This window comes from Mus pahari, chromosome 14, assembly GCF_900095145.1.
Source record: "Mus pahari chromosome 14, PAHARI_EIJ_v1.1, whole genome shotgun sequence".
Lineage (NCBI taxonomy): Eukaryota > Metazoa > Chordata > Mammalia > Rodentia > Muridae > Mus > Mus pahari.
The window spans coordinates 3,259,027-3,273,785 of NC_034603.1; the positions used below are offsets into that span (position 1 = coordinate 3,259,027).

A 14,759-nucleotide genomic window follows, 5' to 3' on the forward strand; every position below is an offset into this window, starting at 1 on the left:
CTGTCAGGAGCATGCCAGCCTACCTGTCAGGAGCATGCCAGCCTACCTGTCAGGAGCATGCCAGCCTACCTGTCAGGAGCATGCCAGCCTACCTGTCAGGAGCATGCAAGCCTACCTGTCGGAGCCTTGGTTCCTTCACCTGGAAAATGAGGATAATGGGCCCCAAAGGGTGTAGTTATAAGGACTAAATAAGGAAATTCTGCCCAGAAAACTCCCATGGACTCTTGCAATACAGGTTTAGCCATCAATTCCTGCAGAAGCCTGACCCAGTACTGCACACTGAGGCAGATCTGCTGGCATCCGTCCTCATTACACACGATCCCCAGCACTTGTGACACATTTTAAACTACGGAATTTACCTTCTATCTTCACTACTAAATGTGAAGGCCATAGAGGCAAAGACGTCATTTTCTTGATCACCCTGATCTGTATGATGTTCAGCTGCAAGTCTGACCTAGCTGTGTCGCAGCAGTATTTGTGGAATGAGTTCACAACGAAGGGCCACACTCCCAGCCCCAGAAAGCTGGGGTGATGTCTCAGTTGTTAAGGACATGGGCTGCTCTTGCACAGCATCTGGGTCCAGCTACCAGCATCCACAGGACACATATAAGTGGCTATAACTCCAGCTCCAGTGGATCTGATGCCATTTTCTGTTTTCTGTGGGTACCACACACACACCTACACACACCAACACATATAGACACATAATTGAAAAAGTAATTTAAAAATCACATCCTCCTGAGAAGGGATAAAATTTGTATTTCTATCCACATTTAGACTAAAAAACTGAGGACCACAGAGAATGGAGCTGCTTTGTCCTACTGCCTAATGTGGCCTTGGGAGCCAAGTTGATCCAACTCTTAAGCTCTGTTGCTTTAAAAAGCTTTGAATTGAATTGCCACATCATCATGGTATAAATTCACAGGTTCCAGTGGGAAGTTTAGATACATGTATATCCCTGGGCCAATATCCACCACGTAAACACTCATCGTTTCTCTGTGGTAAAAGTCTCTCCTCTGGTCACTTTAAGATATGCATTGTTGGGCTGGTGAGATGGCTCAGTAGGTAAGAGCACCCGACTGCTCTTCCGAAGGTCCCGAGTTCAAATCCCAGCAACCACATGGTGGCTCACAACCATCCGTAACAAGATCTGACGCCCTCTTCTGGAGTGTCTGAAGACAGCTACAGTGTACTTACATATAATAAATAAATAAATCTTTTTAAAAAAAAAAGATAAAAAAAGATATGCATTGTTGTGCATGCATAGGCTTTCCACTGTGAAGGAAACCGGGTGCCTCCCTCCTTCGTGGCTTTAGCCTTGTGGGGGCCTGACAGCATCTGAGCCCTCTCCGGTCTCTCATAGTTGTCACCGACAGCATCTGACCCCCCACCCTGGTCTCTTATAGTTGTCACCGACAGCATCTGACCTCCCTGGTCTCTCATAGTTGTCACCGACAGCATCTAACCCCCCCCCCGGGTCTCTCATAGTTGTCACCGACAGCATCTGACCCCCTACCCCCCCGGTCTCTCATAGTTGTCACCGACAGCATCTGAGCCCCTCCCCCCCCATCTCTCATAGTTGTCATTCCACTTACTGCTTTCACAGAATTGGCTTTCAGAGACACTACATACGGACGAACTCACAAGTGCGTGACTTTCTGTGACTGGTTTATTTCACTTAACAAGGTGTTCTCAGGGTCTGTTTTAGCTAAGGCAAAAGATAGGCTTTTATCTTCTATAACTGAATAGTATTCCACTGTATATAGGACATTCCCTTTACACATTGCCCTATTGGTGGACATGGAGAGCGATGCCATGTTCATCACAAAGTGCTCATGGCAGCGAACATGGGGATGCATATGTCCCTTTGGCACTAATTTTCTTTTGAGTCTATGCTCAGTAGTGGAATTGTACAAGTCTGTGAGGTGAAGTAGCCTGGACCCTCACCCTGTCCAGGTGAATTCGTAGCTTCTTTTGGTCCATGTGACCTTGCAAACAGTCTAGAGCATCAAGTCCCAGCATCTAGAGAGTACCACTGATCTTAGCTTCAGGCAGAAATCACCATTTCTATAATGCCCAGGCCTTGGCTCCTCTGGAGTGGTATCCATAGAGCTGCTGTCTTTTTGCCCTTTGAATCACAAAACCATCATTCAGAGGAGAGGTTGGGGCTAATCTCCTTTCCCCTGCTCCTGCTCTGGACAGAGGGAGCTAGGATAGAGGCTGCTCCTGCTGGGATCACATGCATAATACATGAGCCCACAGAAGGAGAGGAGGGCGGTCCAGGCAGGGTACAAAGAACAAATCCGTTCTCAAAGGGGGGAAGAAAAGATGAGGGAACAAAGAGAAGATTGAAAAATGACCCAGTTTTGGGGTACTTTTCACTAAATATCTGTGGAAGCCTCATTAGAAAAGAATTATTTGATTCTGTGTTCCCAGCTCTTCTCCATAGTTTACAGAATTCTGTGGGCGTGACAGCCTCCGGCTATGTTGTGAGGATCAAAAAGCTGCTTCTCTGCTGGCTTGCCTGTCAAGAACGGACCTGAGTTCCTAGCCCTGATGCTTATAATATCACTATGATCATTAGCGTGATGACCACCACTACCACTACCATCATCACCACCACCACCAACAGCATCACCACCGCCACCATCATTGTCATCATCACCATCATCAAAATGATGCTAACAAGGTAGCATTTATTAAATGGCTCCTTTGTTGCCAGGACCATCCTAAGTGAGCTACATGAATCAGTTCACCTAACCCTTATAGCTGCTTAAAGAAGCAGCCACTAAGAGCATATTCATATAACATTGAAGAAACCGAGCACAGAATAATGAAGTACTTTACCTAAACCACACAATTCATAAATTTGCCTTTGCACATATGTCTCATCCCTTTCCTAGGTATATTGCATATATAATTTTTTTTTTCAGAAAAGTTTAATGAAACCGAAAAGAATGGCCTAGAAGACTGGAGCTGACCCTGTCTTAGGAACGAGCCTCCCTAAGACCATGGAGGAGAGTGACAGTCAGAACAGCAGGTCCTGAGGCTAGAACTGCTGACACCAGGGAAAATGACAAACCAGCTGGCCTGATGGTCACACACTGCCCCTCTGGCCCCAGGTACGTTGTTCCAAGCTGTCTCTTCAAACACCATGGCATAGGCATTTCTCAGAGCAGGCTTGTAACAAATGGAAACTGCAGGCATCTATCTGCATCTATCTGCATGAAATGAAACCTTTCTCTTGGTTTTAAACAGCCAGCATGACATGTTTGGTTGCCCTGGGAAAGATATGTCATCTGGAGAGAAAGCCTTCCCCAAGGCCATAGTGACACCCTGAATCTGGAGTGTGGCCATGGTCCAATGTGGAAGCCTGTATCAGCCAGCGCAGTTTCTAGCCCCAAAGGCATTAAGGTGCTGATGTCAGGCTTTCTGTTCATGGATGCCAGGTCTTACGCACTCCTGCATCTTCAGAGAAGAAGCTGGCTAGCAGTGGTAGCAGACTTGCAGGGTAGCTGAGTGTCTGTGACAGTGGCTTCTTGTGAGCTGGCATATAAACTATGGCAGTTACTCTTGTCATCATGAACATTGGTCACTTCTGTCCCCAGATCTGAATGCAAGGTTATGGGCAAGATCAAGAACCTCGTTCAGAGAAGACGGTCATCCTTTAAAGCCAACAAAGATAGCTCAACCCATCTTCCCAGGAAGGTGCGTGGCACGGGTGTCACCTCCCCCACCAGGCACAGAGCACAGAGTGGCTATGAGCACAAGGCTTTTTACTCTTGTGTAACCATGTTTTACCAGAAGGAAAGAAAACATGGACAGGGTCGGAGGAACAAGAGCGATGATTTCAAATGACAAATAGTGCCTAAAGAAACATCAAGAGACCTAGATGTGACCGGTGACCACAGGGTCACTGAACAAATTCCAGAGAGGAGCCAGGCAGGGCAGGCTCTGTAAAGAGGAACTATTCCAACAGCAGCCGACTGGTAAGTTTTCCCAGCATGCTCCTGGGCTGGCAAAGTCTCCTGAGGTGGGAGGGCAGTTAGCATTTTACAGTTGTTATCACTCTGGTGCAATGACATCCTTGCCCACCCAAGCTGCTGAGCTGAAGAGGCCAGGCTGATGGAAACACAGCATCTCAGATGGGCAGGCAGGCAGGAATAGCATGAGCCTGAGTTACTGTGCTCAGTGAGTATTCCCTTACTCAGTTACCAGGAGCTCTAAGGGGTGAGGACTTTCCTAGAGGAGGCATCTCAGGCTGGGGTAGGGTTTCTTCTCCCTCCCTCCTGAGGCCATGGGCAGTGACACAGACTTTCCCATCAGGCTTTGAAGAGCGTGTTCTCTGTGGGCCCGGCCAGGGACGTCACTCTACTTACCTCAGGGACATTCTTATCACACAGCCCAACCCCTGCCCTAATGTCTCAGAGGCCCTGAAACTTGACTGAGCACACATGCCAAAATGGCTTTTGGAGAAATTGGGAAGTCACAGAGATAAACCTGAAAGCTTTATACTTTCCTGTTTGTGACTGGCTGCTCCTAGGAACCAGTGAACAAAGTACTGAAAAAAAAAAAAATGTTACCTTTTTGAAAGGCAACGGCAGCAGCACCCATTCCACAGTTAGGAAGCGGTGTGCATCCCAGTCAGATGGGACATCCTCTTCTTTCCTCTCCCCACTTCCCTTCTGCATGTCTTCAGAGACACCTACAGCCTCTGTGTGCTTGCTGCTGGTGATGGTAGAGGTTGAAGCAAGCAGCCCAATGTGCCAGGGTAGCCCTGCACAACTCCAATGCTTTACACTCACCTGGAACTCAAAGCTTGTGTGTTCCAGAAACTTCTGGTTCATGGTTTCTGCAAACTTGTTGATAGCTCTCAGGAAGACCCTAGAAGAGGAAACAAGGTCACTGAACCACCTGAGCATCCTCTCTCTTTTCTCCTCCTGATGGACTAAAATCTCTTCACGTTCTCCCAGAGTGGGCTGATCTTCAGATGGAGACTAACGCAGGTCAACGTAGGGACTAAGGTTGCCCCGCTAGAATTCAGGAACCATGTATTTGACTTTTTAGGAATTTATATTGTCTTACATTCAAATGATTAGAAGCTTGTGGTTGAACAATCCATGCTGTCCAGAAATGATATAAAGAAAGAGTACCCCCTCCCCCAAGCAACAGCCAGTATTCCCTGGGCTCCTCTCTCCTGGAGAAGGCCACCGTCAACATGTGGGTGAACATCACTTCAAAGGTCTCCTTAGAAGCATCTATATGAGTGACATTTTGTACAGTGTCATTTTGATAAATGGTATTACACGATGAATGTGGTTTCATAGCTTGCCAATTTTACTCAATAATAAATTGTGGGCTCCTTTCAGACCAATGAGTGCAGCTACACGTCATCTTTTTTAATCACCAAAGAGCATTCCACTCTACGACCGTATCACAGTTTATTTAATCAGTTTCTTATTGATGGGCCATTTTGTGGTTTTTCGGCTTTTTTCTCCATAATAGACAATGTTCCTGTGATCGCTCTTCCATACCCCATGCATTCCCTTCAAGCACCTCCTTGCCAGTCCTTTATCTGAGATGCAATGCTAGCCAAATATCACCTGAATTTCATGTTTTGGAACCGGGCTGTCTGTCGAGGTGCACCCTCCATGTCTCTCAGCACCTTGTTCTTTTTGTCTTTGTCCGTGAGCCCCCACTGACTGCTCCCACAGCTTTCTTCTCCTGTCCTGCCATTCTCAGGGACAACCCCAATCATGGCCATTCCTCACCTCCATGGCTCTCCACTGCCCATGGACAACTTCTGAATGGCACACTGTTTTCTCCATCAGAGCGCACTTCCCTAGAGATTAGGAATATTGTATAATCACATGCTGGCTTTTCCGTTTGTATCTTCATCCTGGGCCTCTCATGAGCTCCAGCTTGGATCCAAGCTCTCTGCTCTTCACACCAAAGCTAACTCTCAAACGTCCACACTCCTGCTTCTCTTGGTATTTTTCCCACACACAGATGAAGAGCACCCCCACCCCCTTGAACTGGCTCCCAAAGAGGAATAGGACTCAACTCTGATAACCTTGAATTTGGCTTTGTCCCACACCCAACACTCAGCCTGTCAGCGCATCCTCTTAGCATTGCTTTCAGAATAGGTCTAGAGCCACCTACTTCACTTCGCCCCACTGCTACAGATGCAGACAAAGCCATAATCATTACTCTGGAGTTTTGCAGCTGCCTTCTAAGATGTGGCCAAGTCTCCTTTGTGTGCCTATGCTTGTGATTTGGCCTTCCTTCCTCCAATGCTGCACACTGAATTTAGACTCTACTGCATGCTAGATAAACACTCTGCCACCTTGGTCCCACCATTTCTAATGAGCAGCAGGCAATGAATATTGCCTTGTCCCCTGAGTGGCTGGTCCAGGGAAATACTTACAGTCTGCCTGAGGTACCAGAGGAGGCCAATAAAGGAAGTGCTGATGAGTGTGGGTAATGATTTGAGCCCCATTATGCCTGGGTGCCACTGAGAGGCCTTACACAACACATTTGCACGTCAGAAGTGTCCCCTCCTTGGAGACAAATAAGCTGGGCTATTAATACCACACTCACCGCCCCTCAGGGGTTAGAATTTGTTCCTGGACCACTTCTTCCAAGGTATCGCTGCATTCATCCCCTTGCCCCTCCTACAGATGAGTGGAGCACCCTGCAGCCAGAGAAATCCCATAAAATAAAAGAGGAAGCTCTCAGGACTAATGGGGGCTGTGCATAAACACTGGTGCTGTATTTTGGCTGAGCGGAACATGGCAGGTACTAGAGGGTTTTAGTGTTGTTGTAGTGGTTGTTGTTGATGACGATGGTTGGTTTTGGTGGGGCACTGTTTGGTAATAGGGCTGCAGCAGTCGTTCATTAAATACATGATCTTTGCTGGGGGCAAAAGTGGGGAGGCGTAGCTTATTCTAAAGTTGGGATTACATAATTTGGAGCATGCACACATCCCTAAATGTCATTTCTGACTTCACCACTTTCCAGCTCTGTGGATTTGGGTCAGGTTACTATCCTTCTGAAGTTTCAGGTTCCTCCTGGCTACACAGCGGTGAGGGAGCCATATTCTGGAGTAGCTGCTGGGAGCAAGGCACGGTGGATACTGAGCTCAGTGCTCCCGCCTCCCAGAGCCTGCAGTTGCACAGTGGTCATCAGAGAACCCCTCAGGTCCTTCAGGCTGCCCAATTTTCCTTATAAAACCAGACACCAATAGATGAGGAGACAAGCAAGCAAGCAAGCAACACCTAGCAACCAGGTTGGAGCAGGCAGGACCACACAGCAGTAGGAATGGAAAATCCCACAAAACCCCCCGCCCCATCGGGCTGTCAAAGAGCGGGATTTCTTTGGTTTTGCTTTTTGCCATTTGCTAAGATGCCTTTGAAACAACATCTATATTTTCTCCTTAAAGATTAGTTATCTGATTCTCTAGATGGAAGCGCATTGAGTGGCTGTCACATTGTGTACAAACATCTCAGGAGCTGAAATGTGATACCCAAATGAGGGCTTTATACACTCTTGCTAGCAACAAAGCTATCGGTAACTCCAGAATAGACATTATTGAGGTTGTCAGTTTAAACCTGTCTGGGGCTCCCAGAGGCTGGGCTGGTGACTGGAAACTAATCAGCCATGTGCTGGGGTGGTGAGAAGCAGGTGTGCTACCCCTCCCCCGGCTTCTCGGATAGCCACGAGCACAATGTCAGAACCCCACTTAACTCTGTGTTGTGTTTCTGATAGGAAGTGTAAGGCTTTTTTTTCTTCTTCTTGGTTTTCTTTTTTAAAAAAATTGTTCAACTCTTTGTTGCTCTCAACAATGAACATAAATTGTTTAAAACAAAATTTATTTTCGAATCTCAACCTAACCCTTCATATATATATATATGAGTGTGTGTGTATGTATACATACATATGTATGTACATATACATACATAAATATGCCTATAGACATATACACACATACATACCATATATACCACATATACTACATATACCATATACATCATATATGCCATATATACCATATATATACCTTGTATACCATATATATTAGCCAGAGAGTCCACTCTGCACCAGGCTTAGTGCATGGAGCTCCTACAAGGGTTGTAGCAAGCTTTGCCTAGTCAATTCTCCATCTTTCTGAGCTATGACCTTGACCTCCTCAGCATCTCACTGGCACCTTCTATAAAAGAGGAACCAAGAGTGGATACCCAGTAAGATGCAATGTAGGAATGTGGGTCCCATTCACACGGGCATCCTCAGTAAACATCAGTCACTATTCTTCAGGTTCTCAGCTACCACCACAGTCAGTGATGGGGAAACTGAGGCTGGAAGTGTTCTGTTATGACAGCACAGCACCACGCCAAAATAATAAAAGCACCACGACATGAATAAAAGCAGAAAAGTGAGTGAGGACCCTCTCTGGCAAGTATCATTTAGGAGGTCAGAGGGCTCCTGCAAGCCCCACTCTCTGCCCTGTGGTTCCTAGGATACAACTGAGTCTACTGGTCAAAACCTAAGGACAGACAGCAGATACACTTGGGTGGCAGAGCTTATGCTTCCTTTGAGACTAACACACGCATTCTCCCTGAACCATTGGGCTGTTCCTATCACCCCAACACCCTAAGGTTCATGCATCAAGAGGTTAGAGAGAAGCAGCATATGCCAGCTTGTGAAGACATAGCTCACCTGAAGTGCCTTCCGCACTCCCCTAGGGGTGCAGCAGGCTCACTGAATCTGGAATCCTACTTACTCCAACATTAGTTGTGCTGTGTGGAGTAAGCTAGCAGCACAAAGGCTCAGCTGACAAAGGTATTTGTAACAGCCTGACACGCTATTTGATCACGCTAGGACCCACATGGTGGAGAGAGCTGCTTCCCACAAGTTGTCCTTTGTCCTCTGTCCTCCAGATGCCCCATGACACATGTCCAGTGACAAGAATGTGAAGATAAAAACAATAGTTACAGAGTTCTTTCTATGTGTCCTAGCACTGTCCTAACTGCTTTATACCAGTTATTCTTTCGTTTCAGCCACATAAACACCACAAGCTGCTGTAATGGGAACTATTGCTAATCCCATTTTACAGTGAAAGAAGCTGAGTCCAGAGCAGCTGAGTAACTTCCCCAAGGTCAATAACTAATGAAGGGGACAGGATTTGAACCCAGGAAGTCATCAGCTACAAGAGTGGTTCTCAACCTTCCTAATGCTGCAACCCTTTAATACAGCTCCTCATGCTGTGGTGACCCCTGCTCACAAAATTATTTCAGTGTCTACTGTCATGAATTGTAATGTAAATACATGTAGCAGGATGTCCACTACATGACCCCCCCACGAAGGAGATGCAACCTCGATGGTTAGAACATCTTCATGCTCTCTCTGGGCTCTGCTCTCATCAGGGTCACCACGGGACTTGGAGACATTTCTGGTCAAACTTACTATTTCCCTTACTAGGAGGAGAAGCCTTCAGGATCGGAGCGTGACTGGATCTGTGCCCTCCCTGGAGCCTTAGACACTCAATAAACATTGATTGACTGTTTTAAGAGCAGCCATAGAGATGTGTTTAAATCCCTGACTCCCCTGGAAGTGCTGTGATGCCTGATCGAGGCACAGATGCAAGAGGGAAGAGAGAGAGGCTTCCTAGCATAATTGTGTTAATTTACAACATTATGAAGAATTTGATCATTTAAAATTTAAACAGGCCATGCAAATCAGCTCATGCCGAATGCTGCATCTTACCAAAAAGAAAAACATCCTAGTGGAAAGCGGTTCTTCCAGGAGACAGCCATCACCTTTGCATAGGTAAACAGCCCCAGCTGGGGAGACATTCAAAGCCAGAAGACTCTACCCACTCCACAGCTGAACAGAAACAAGGGTAATAGATGACTGATATACATATACATGCATAAATCAGAGGTGGTAATAGATTAATTACAGTAACATAGATAATAGAGGGAAAGAGATAAAGAAAAGATTAGAGAGAGGAAAAGAGTGAGGAAGATAAGGGAAGAAAGTTAGTTATAATGCAGGCTAATTTAGAGATAAGCTCGGTGTGTAGGTGAACTGTTTCTTTCTGGGGAAGAGGAAATGGTATTTTAGGTGAGTGTCCCACTAGAAATCATGGTGCGTGTTCTGTTTGTGTATATTCTGCAAACTAGCTACAAGACCTTGGCAGCCTGTCTTCTCTTCAGGGCTGCTGTCTGGATGTCTGTCCAAGGCTTTTCAGACAAATGTCTCTGGTACACAGGGTGAAGAAGCCTGGGCTCAGAAGTTGGCTCAGGTTGAATGGTGTCTCTCTTCCTTACTGGCATTGCAATGATGAGTAAGTCAGTTAGCTGTGTCGTTTGTAAAACGCAAATGGTTGTGGTTCCACCTCATAAGGTTGTCTTGAGAGGCAGGGAAGCTAATGCACACAAAGCATTTGTCACGGTGGACTGTTCTAGGTGCTTAACAAATACCAGCTATGAAATAACACACGACATGTAGATGTCCTGAATAACCCTCATGAGCTCCATTAAGTGGAGGACACATACTTGTAGCCAAATTATGAAAGAAACCTATAGACTATGGGACAAGTCTGCAAGGACAGAAGAACAGCCATCATTAGTGGGAGGTGACATTAGCAGGCACTTCTCTAGCTCAAGAGCAAGTTGGCAGTCACCTAGTGATACCAATTCCTTGCTTACTGAAGTCGGACTTGTTATCAATGTGGTACTGAGGAACAACTCTATCCATCCGAAACGAGAAATGCAAAATCCTGTAAAACGGGCTGTGGTTATCCTCTCTCCAGAGATTCAGAAACTGACACTCCAGTTGAATGAATTTCTGAAAAGGCAAGGATTGCAGTGGGCTGTAGTTGTACAGGTCTATAATCCTAGAACTTGGAAGGTTGAGGCAGGAGGATCATGAACTCAAAATCTTCCTCTTTAACCGCATCGTGAATTCAAGGTCAGCCCGGGCTACAGACCATTCATGCTGTAGTCTCCAACAGACATGTGTTTCACTGATCGGAGCAGTAACTGCTTTTATTAGAAGGTGATTCTACTTTCTTCAGTTCCTTGGCTTCCATTTTTTAGGTATAGAGACAGAAGGATCATTTTACTTGTCGACTTGACATGAAGAAGAACTATGTTGGAAGAGAGTCTCAGGCAAGGACTATCTAGATCAGGTTGGCTTGTGGGCAGATTTCTGAGGAACTTTCCTAATTTGGTTCACTGAGGTGGTAAGACTAGGCACCCTGACCATGAGTGGCACCACTCATGGTATTCTGGACCATAAGGGAGTGGGGAAATGGTGGCTAGGCACAGTCATGTACACATTCGTCCCCTATCTGCTGTTGACTGGATATAGCGAGCTGCTTTGAGATGCTGCCCTGCCTTTCCTAGAATAACAGACTGGAACCTGGAATTTTAAGCCTAATAAAAACCATTTCTCGATTAAAGTTGCTTTTTTATTTCAGGGTATTTTATCACAGCAATTGGAATGGAACTAGAACAGGCAACATCTCTGGAGCAATACCTCCTCACCCAGATCAATAAGGACTTCTCCCAGAGTGCCTGGTACACAGCTCCAAAAGGGGAGATGGGCCTGATGAACTCCACCCCTGGCTTTGTACTAGCTCATGCTATCCGTTCCTTTTCCTGCCTGTAATCTAGCCTTCCCACCTAACAGCAGCTCTGGGTTATTCTTTGGAGGACTACCTTCTCTATTACTTTCCTAGACCCCTGTTGTTTGGATAGAATTGACCGTACTACCTCCAGTTCAGAAGGCAGATCATAAAATCAAAGCTTGACTTAAAATCGCCTTTCATTTTTCTGCCACCAGAGGCTTACGGATGAACATGTAGCCCAAACTAGGTTTTGAAGGTTTGGGAATTACACTGCACTGACTGGAAAAAAAAAAAAAAACTCCTCTCGGCAGATTTTTCTGGAAGGTTTTTCTTTCTCCTCTTTCTTTCAAATAAAATAATTTTTGAGAGCTGTAGAGATGGCTCAGCTCCTCAGAGTATTAGCTGCTCTTCCAGAGTACAATGCTTCCAGTCTCAGCTCCCTCACAGAAGCTCACAACGGTCCCTGGACCTGATGCCCCCTTCTGCATCAAGCACTTGAGTGGCTCTCTGGCATATACGCAGACCAAATACCCATATGCATAATAAAATTAAATAGATACACTTGCAACCTGTAGAGTGTACTTTCATCCCCCTAAAGGGAATGTCTGTTTGAGAATGAAGCCAACAGAGACAAGGCAGAGGGAGAGGTGTTGGTTTCTTCCATCATCACTTGAACATCTGGATATAGCTGAGCATGAAACCAGACCTCCAAGGTTTTTAAGTTATCTGAAGCATATAGGTAAGTAGACAACAGGGAGAAGTTGGATATATCCCAAATGCAAATGACCCTGTACTATCCCCTGAATGCTTCATATAACTTGACAGACTATCTGTTTATCTTCTGGCACACAGTGAACGACCACGTTCAGAATTGCAAATAGCTTCTACTTCGATCCAAGATGACTGACCATTGACATCTGAGCAGCTAGACAACTTATGGAGCCAGAACAAACAGAAAACATGGGTCCCACTGTCTAATTGTTTGAGTCAAGAGATGGTAGCACATGAGCATTAAACCAAGCACGGGGCCTTCTGAGTATGAGCGACTACACCCCTCCACAGGGCACATGCTCAGAAAGCTGGAAGGACACAAGGCCAGGGAAGAGTTTACTCCTGACCCGCGGTGTGCCTAGGAGAATTATCGCCAGGATGTTAATTTTTGCAAGGGCAGCCTTCAGCATGTGAGGTGCGAACCAGGCAGAGTGAGCCTAGGCTACAGCGGGATCCTCCCTGGCACTGTGTTGCTGGGAAGAGCTCCCTCTTTCTACAATAAACAGAAATGTATAGACAGACGCCTTCTTCTTCCTTGACCAATTCCTCCTCCCCTCCTGCAGTCCTAAAGTTAGTCCAAGAGTACGGCAGCCAGGTGTCTATTACACGGTGGGCACTTGGGCATCCAGGGACTGGAAGAACAATTTTCCAGAGATCAGCAGGTATTGCAATTAGATCTTAGCATGCAAGAGACAGATCTCAGACCTTATGCAATGACAAAATCATTAATATGTAAATGTGCATAGTCTTTCCTCCAGTCTTTTCACTCAAGAATATTCTGGTTTTTCTTCTCTGCCACTCTCTGGGGACATTTCTGTCTTTGTCAGTCAATACTTGGCCTATGTAATGCAGAACAGAGGTAGTAGGTACAGGGAGATAAAACTAGAAACCCCTTTGAGATGAAAGGCTTTCTGTACAGGCCTGAAATAAAAGTAAGTAGCCATAGAAAGGAGGAAGAGAAAGAAGGGAGGGGTTGGGAAGGCCTTACTCAAGAACGGACATGGGTGGGACATGAGAACAGAATCCTGAGACAGATCAGGGGAGCTACGGTGTGCAAAAGACGGGGGGGGGGGCAGGGGAGTAGAAGAGAGGAAGGGATTATTAGAATGGCTGAGTCATGAGATTTGTGTGTACCTTGCCAAGATGGTATTAGAGACACAATCATGAAGGTTGGAATCATTTGTAATTATTTATCTCAGGTTGTGATTGCTCATGTGGGATCTGGATTATCTTTGGGTTACATTGATATTCTGTGAGACATGGTTAGGGATTATATAAATAAACAAAAAATGTTTAAGTTACACCCTACAATGTCCCAAAGCTGCCCCCCTATTGTTCAGTGTAGAAGATCATAATTGCATATTGAAAGCACCCCACCCCAAGGCCTGTAATGTGGAAACCGTTAAAAAATTTAACCCAGTACTTTAGACACTTACCTGTTATATGACCCAGAAAACATTTTATCATCCTAAATGAACTTTAGAACAACATAATTGTATAAAACTTCCCTAAACTCTCCTATCACAGAGAATCACATTTTGACGGCAACTTGAAAACCAGAGGCTTGTGGCTGCTTAGAGTGGCTTCAGAATTGGTGAGCTCTTTCTTCCTCGTGTTTGTGTAGAAAGGAAGGGCCTATTAAATTTTTAATGTCTTTTCTCCCTTCTATGGCTGCTAGTGTTCTTTAAAATAAACGGTGAGCACACGAGGCGGTGTTCTGGAAGCGCTGGGCACCTTACCGGTTCTGGACCATGCTCATGGCCATCCAGTCCCCAGGATACACATTCTTCCCAATGAGGTCCTTGAACATGATGAATGTCTCCATCAAGAAGTCCTATAAAAGTGCCAAACACACCTGTCACCTCACGTCACAGGGACTGACTTCACGCATCTAGATGTTGGTGGTGGTGACTGAATATTCGTTTTCTTTTAGAGGGTTAGGACTGGGAAGTGGCCTAGGTTTTTGCCAAGGAATTCAAAGTCATCACAACTGGTTAGAAGTGGAAATTTATAAGTCAACTACCAAGATTCTGCCTCATAGGTACAAGTGGAATGTGAACAATGACTAAAAATGTCCTCTACAAATAAAGCACTATTGGTTCTGTCCTTAAGAATAAAGAAGTAAATGTATTTGCTGATGATTTTGTAATAATCTTCCCAGATATGTATTTGAGAAGTAAATAATCCACACTATATGGTACAGTCTCGGGTCGTTGAGCAAATTCACTATTATTTAAATGACCATCTAATTAGCAATGCATATGTACAGCTAATCCAAATGTCACATGTGTGTATAAACTCATAAAGAGGGGAGGTAACAAGGGCCTTCCTCTTTTTAAAGAGGTTCAAAGTGAAT

The 14,759-nt window shown here is 45.5% G+C and overlaps 1 protein-coding gene across 1 annotated transcript in view; it reads right to left on the minus strand.

Moving 5' to 3' along the window:
• Positions 1-14,759, minus strand: part of Dock2 (dedicator of cytokinesis 2) — a 412,012-nt gene that overhangs the window by 75,656 nt on the left and 321,597 nt on the right. The window contains exons 29-30 of the mRNA XM_021211816.2: positions 14,143-14,237; positions 4,806-4,884 (exon numbers count right to left, since the gene is read on the minus strand). Of these exons, the coding sequence (XP_021067475.1) occupies positions 4,806-4,884; positions 14,143-14,237 (174 nt within the window). The remainder of the gene's footprint in view (positions 1-4,805; positions 4,885-14,142; positions 14,238-14,759) is intronic.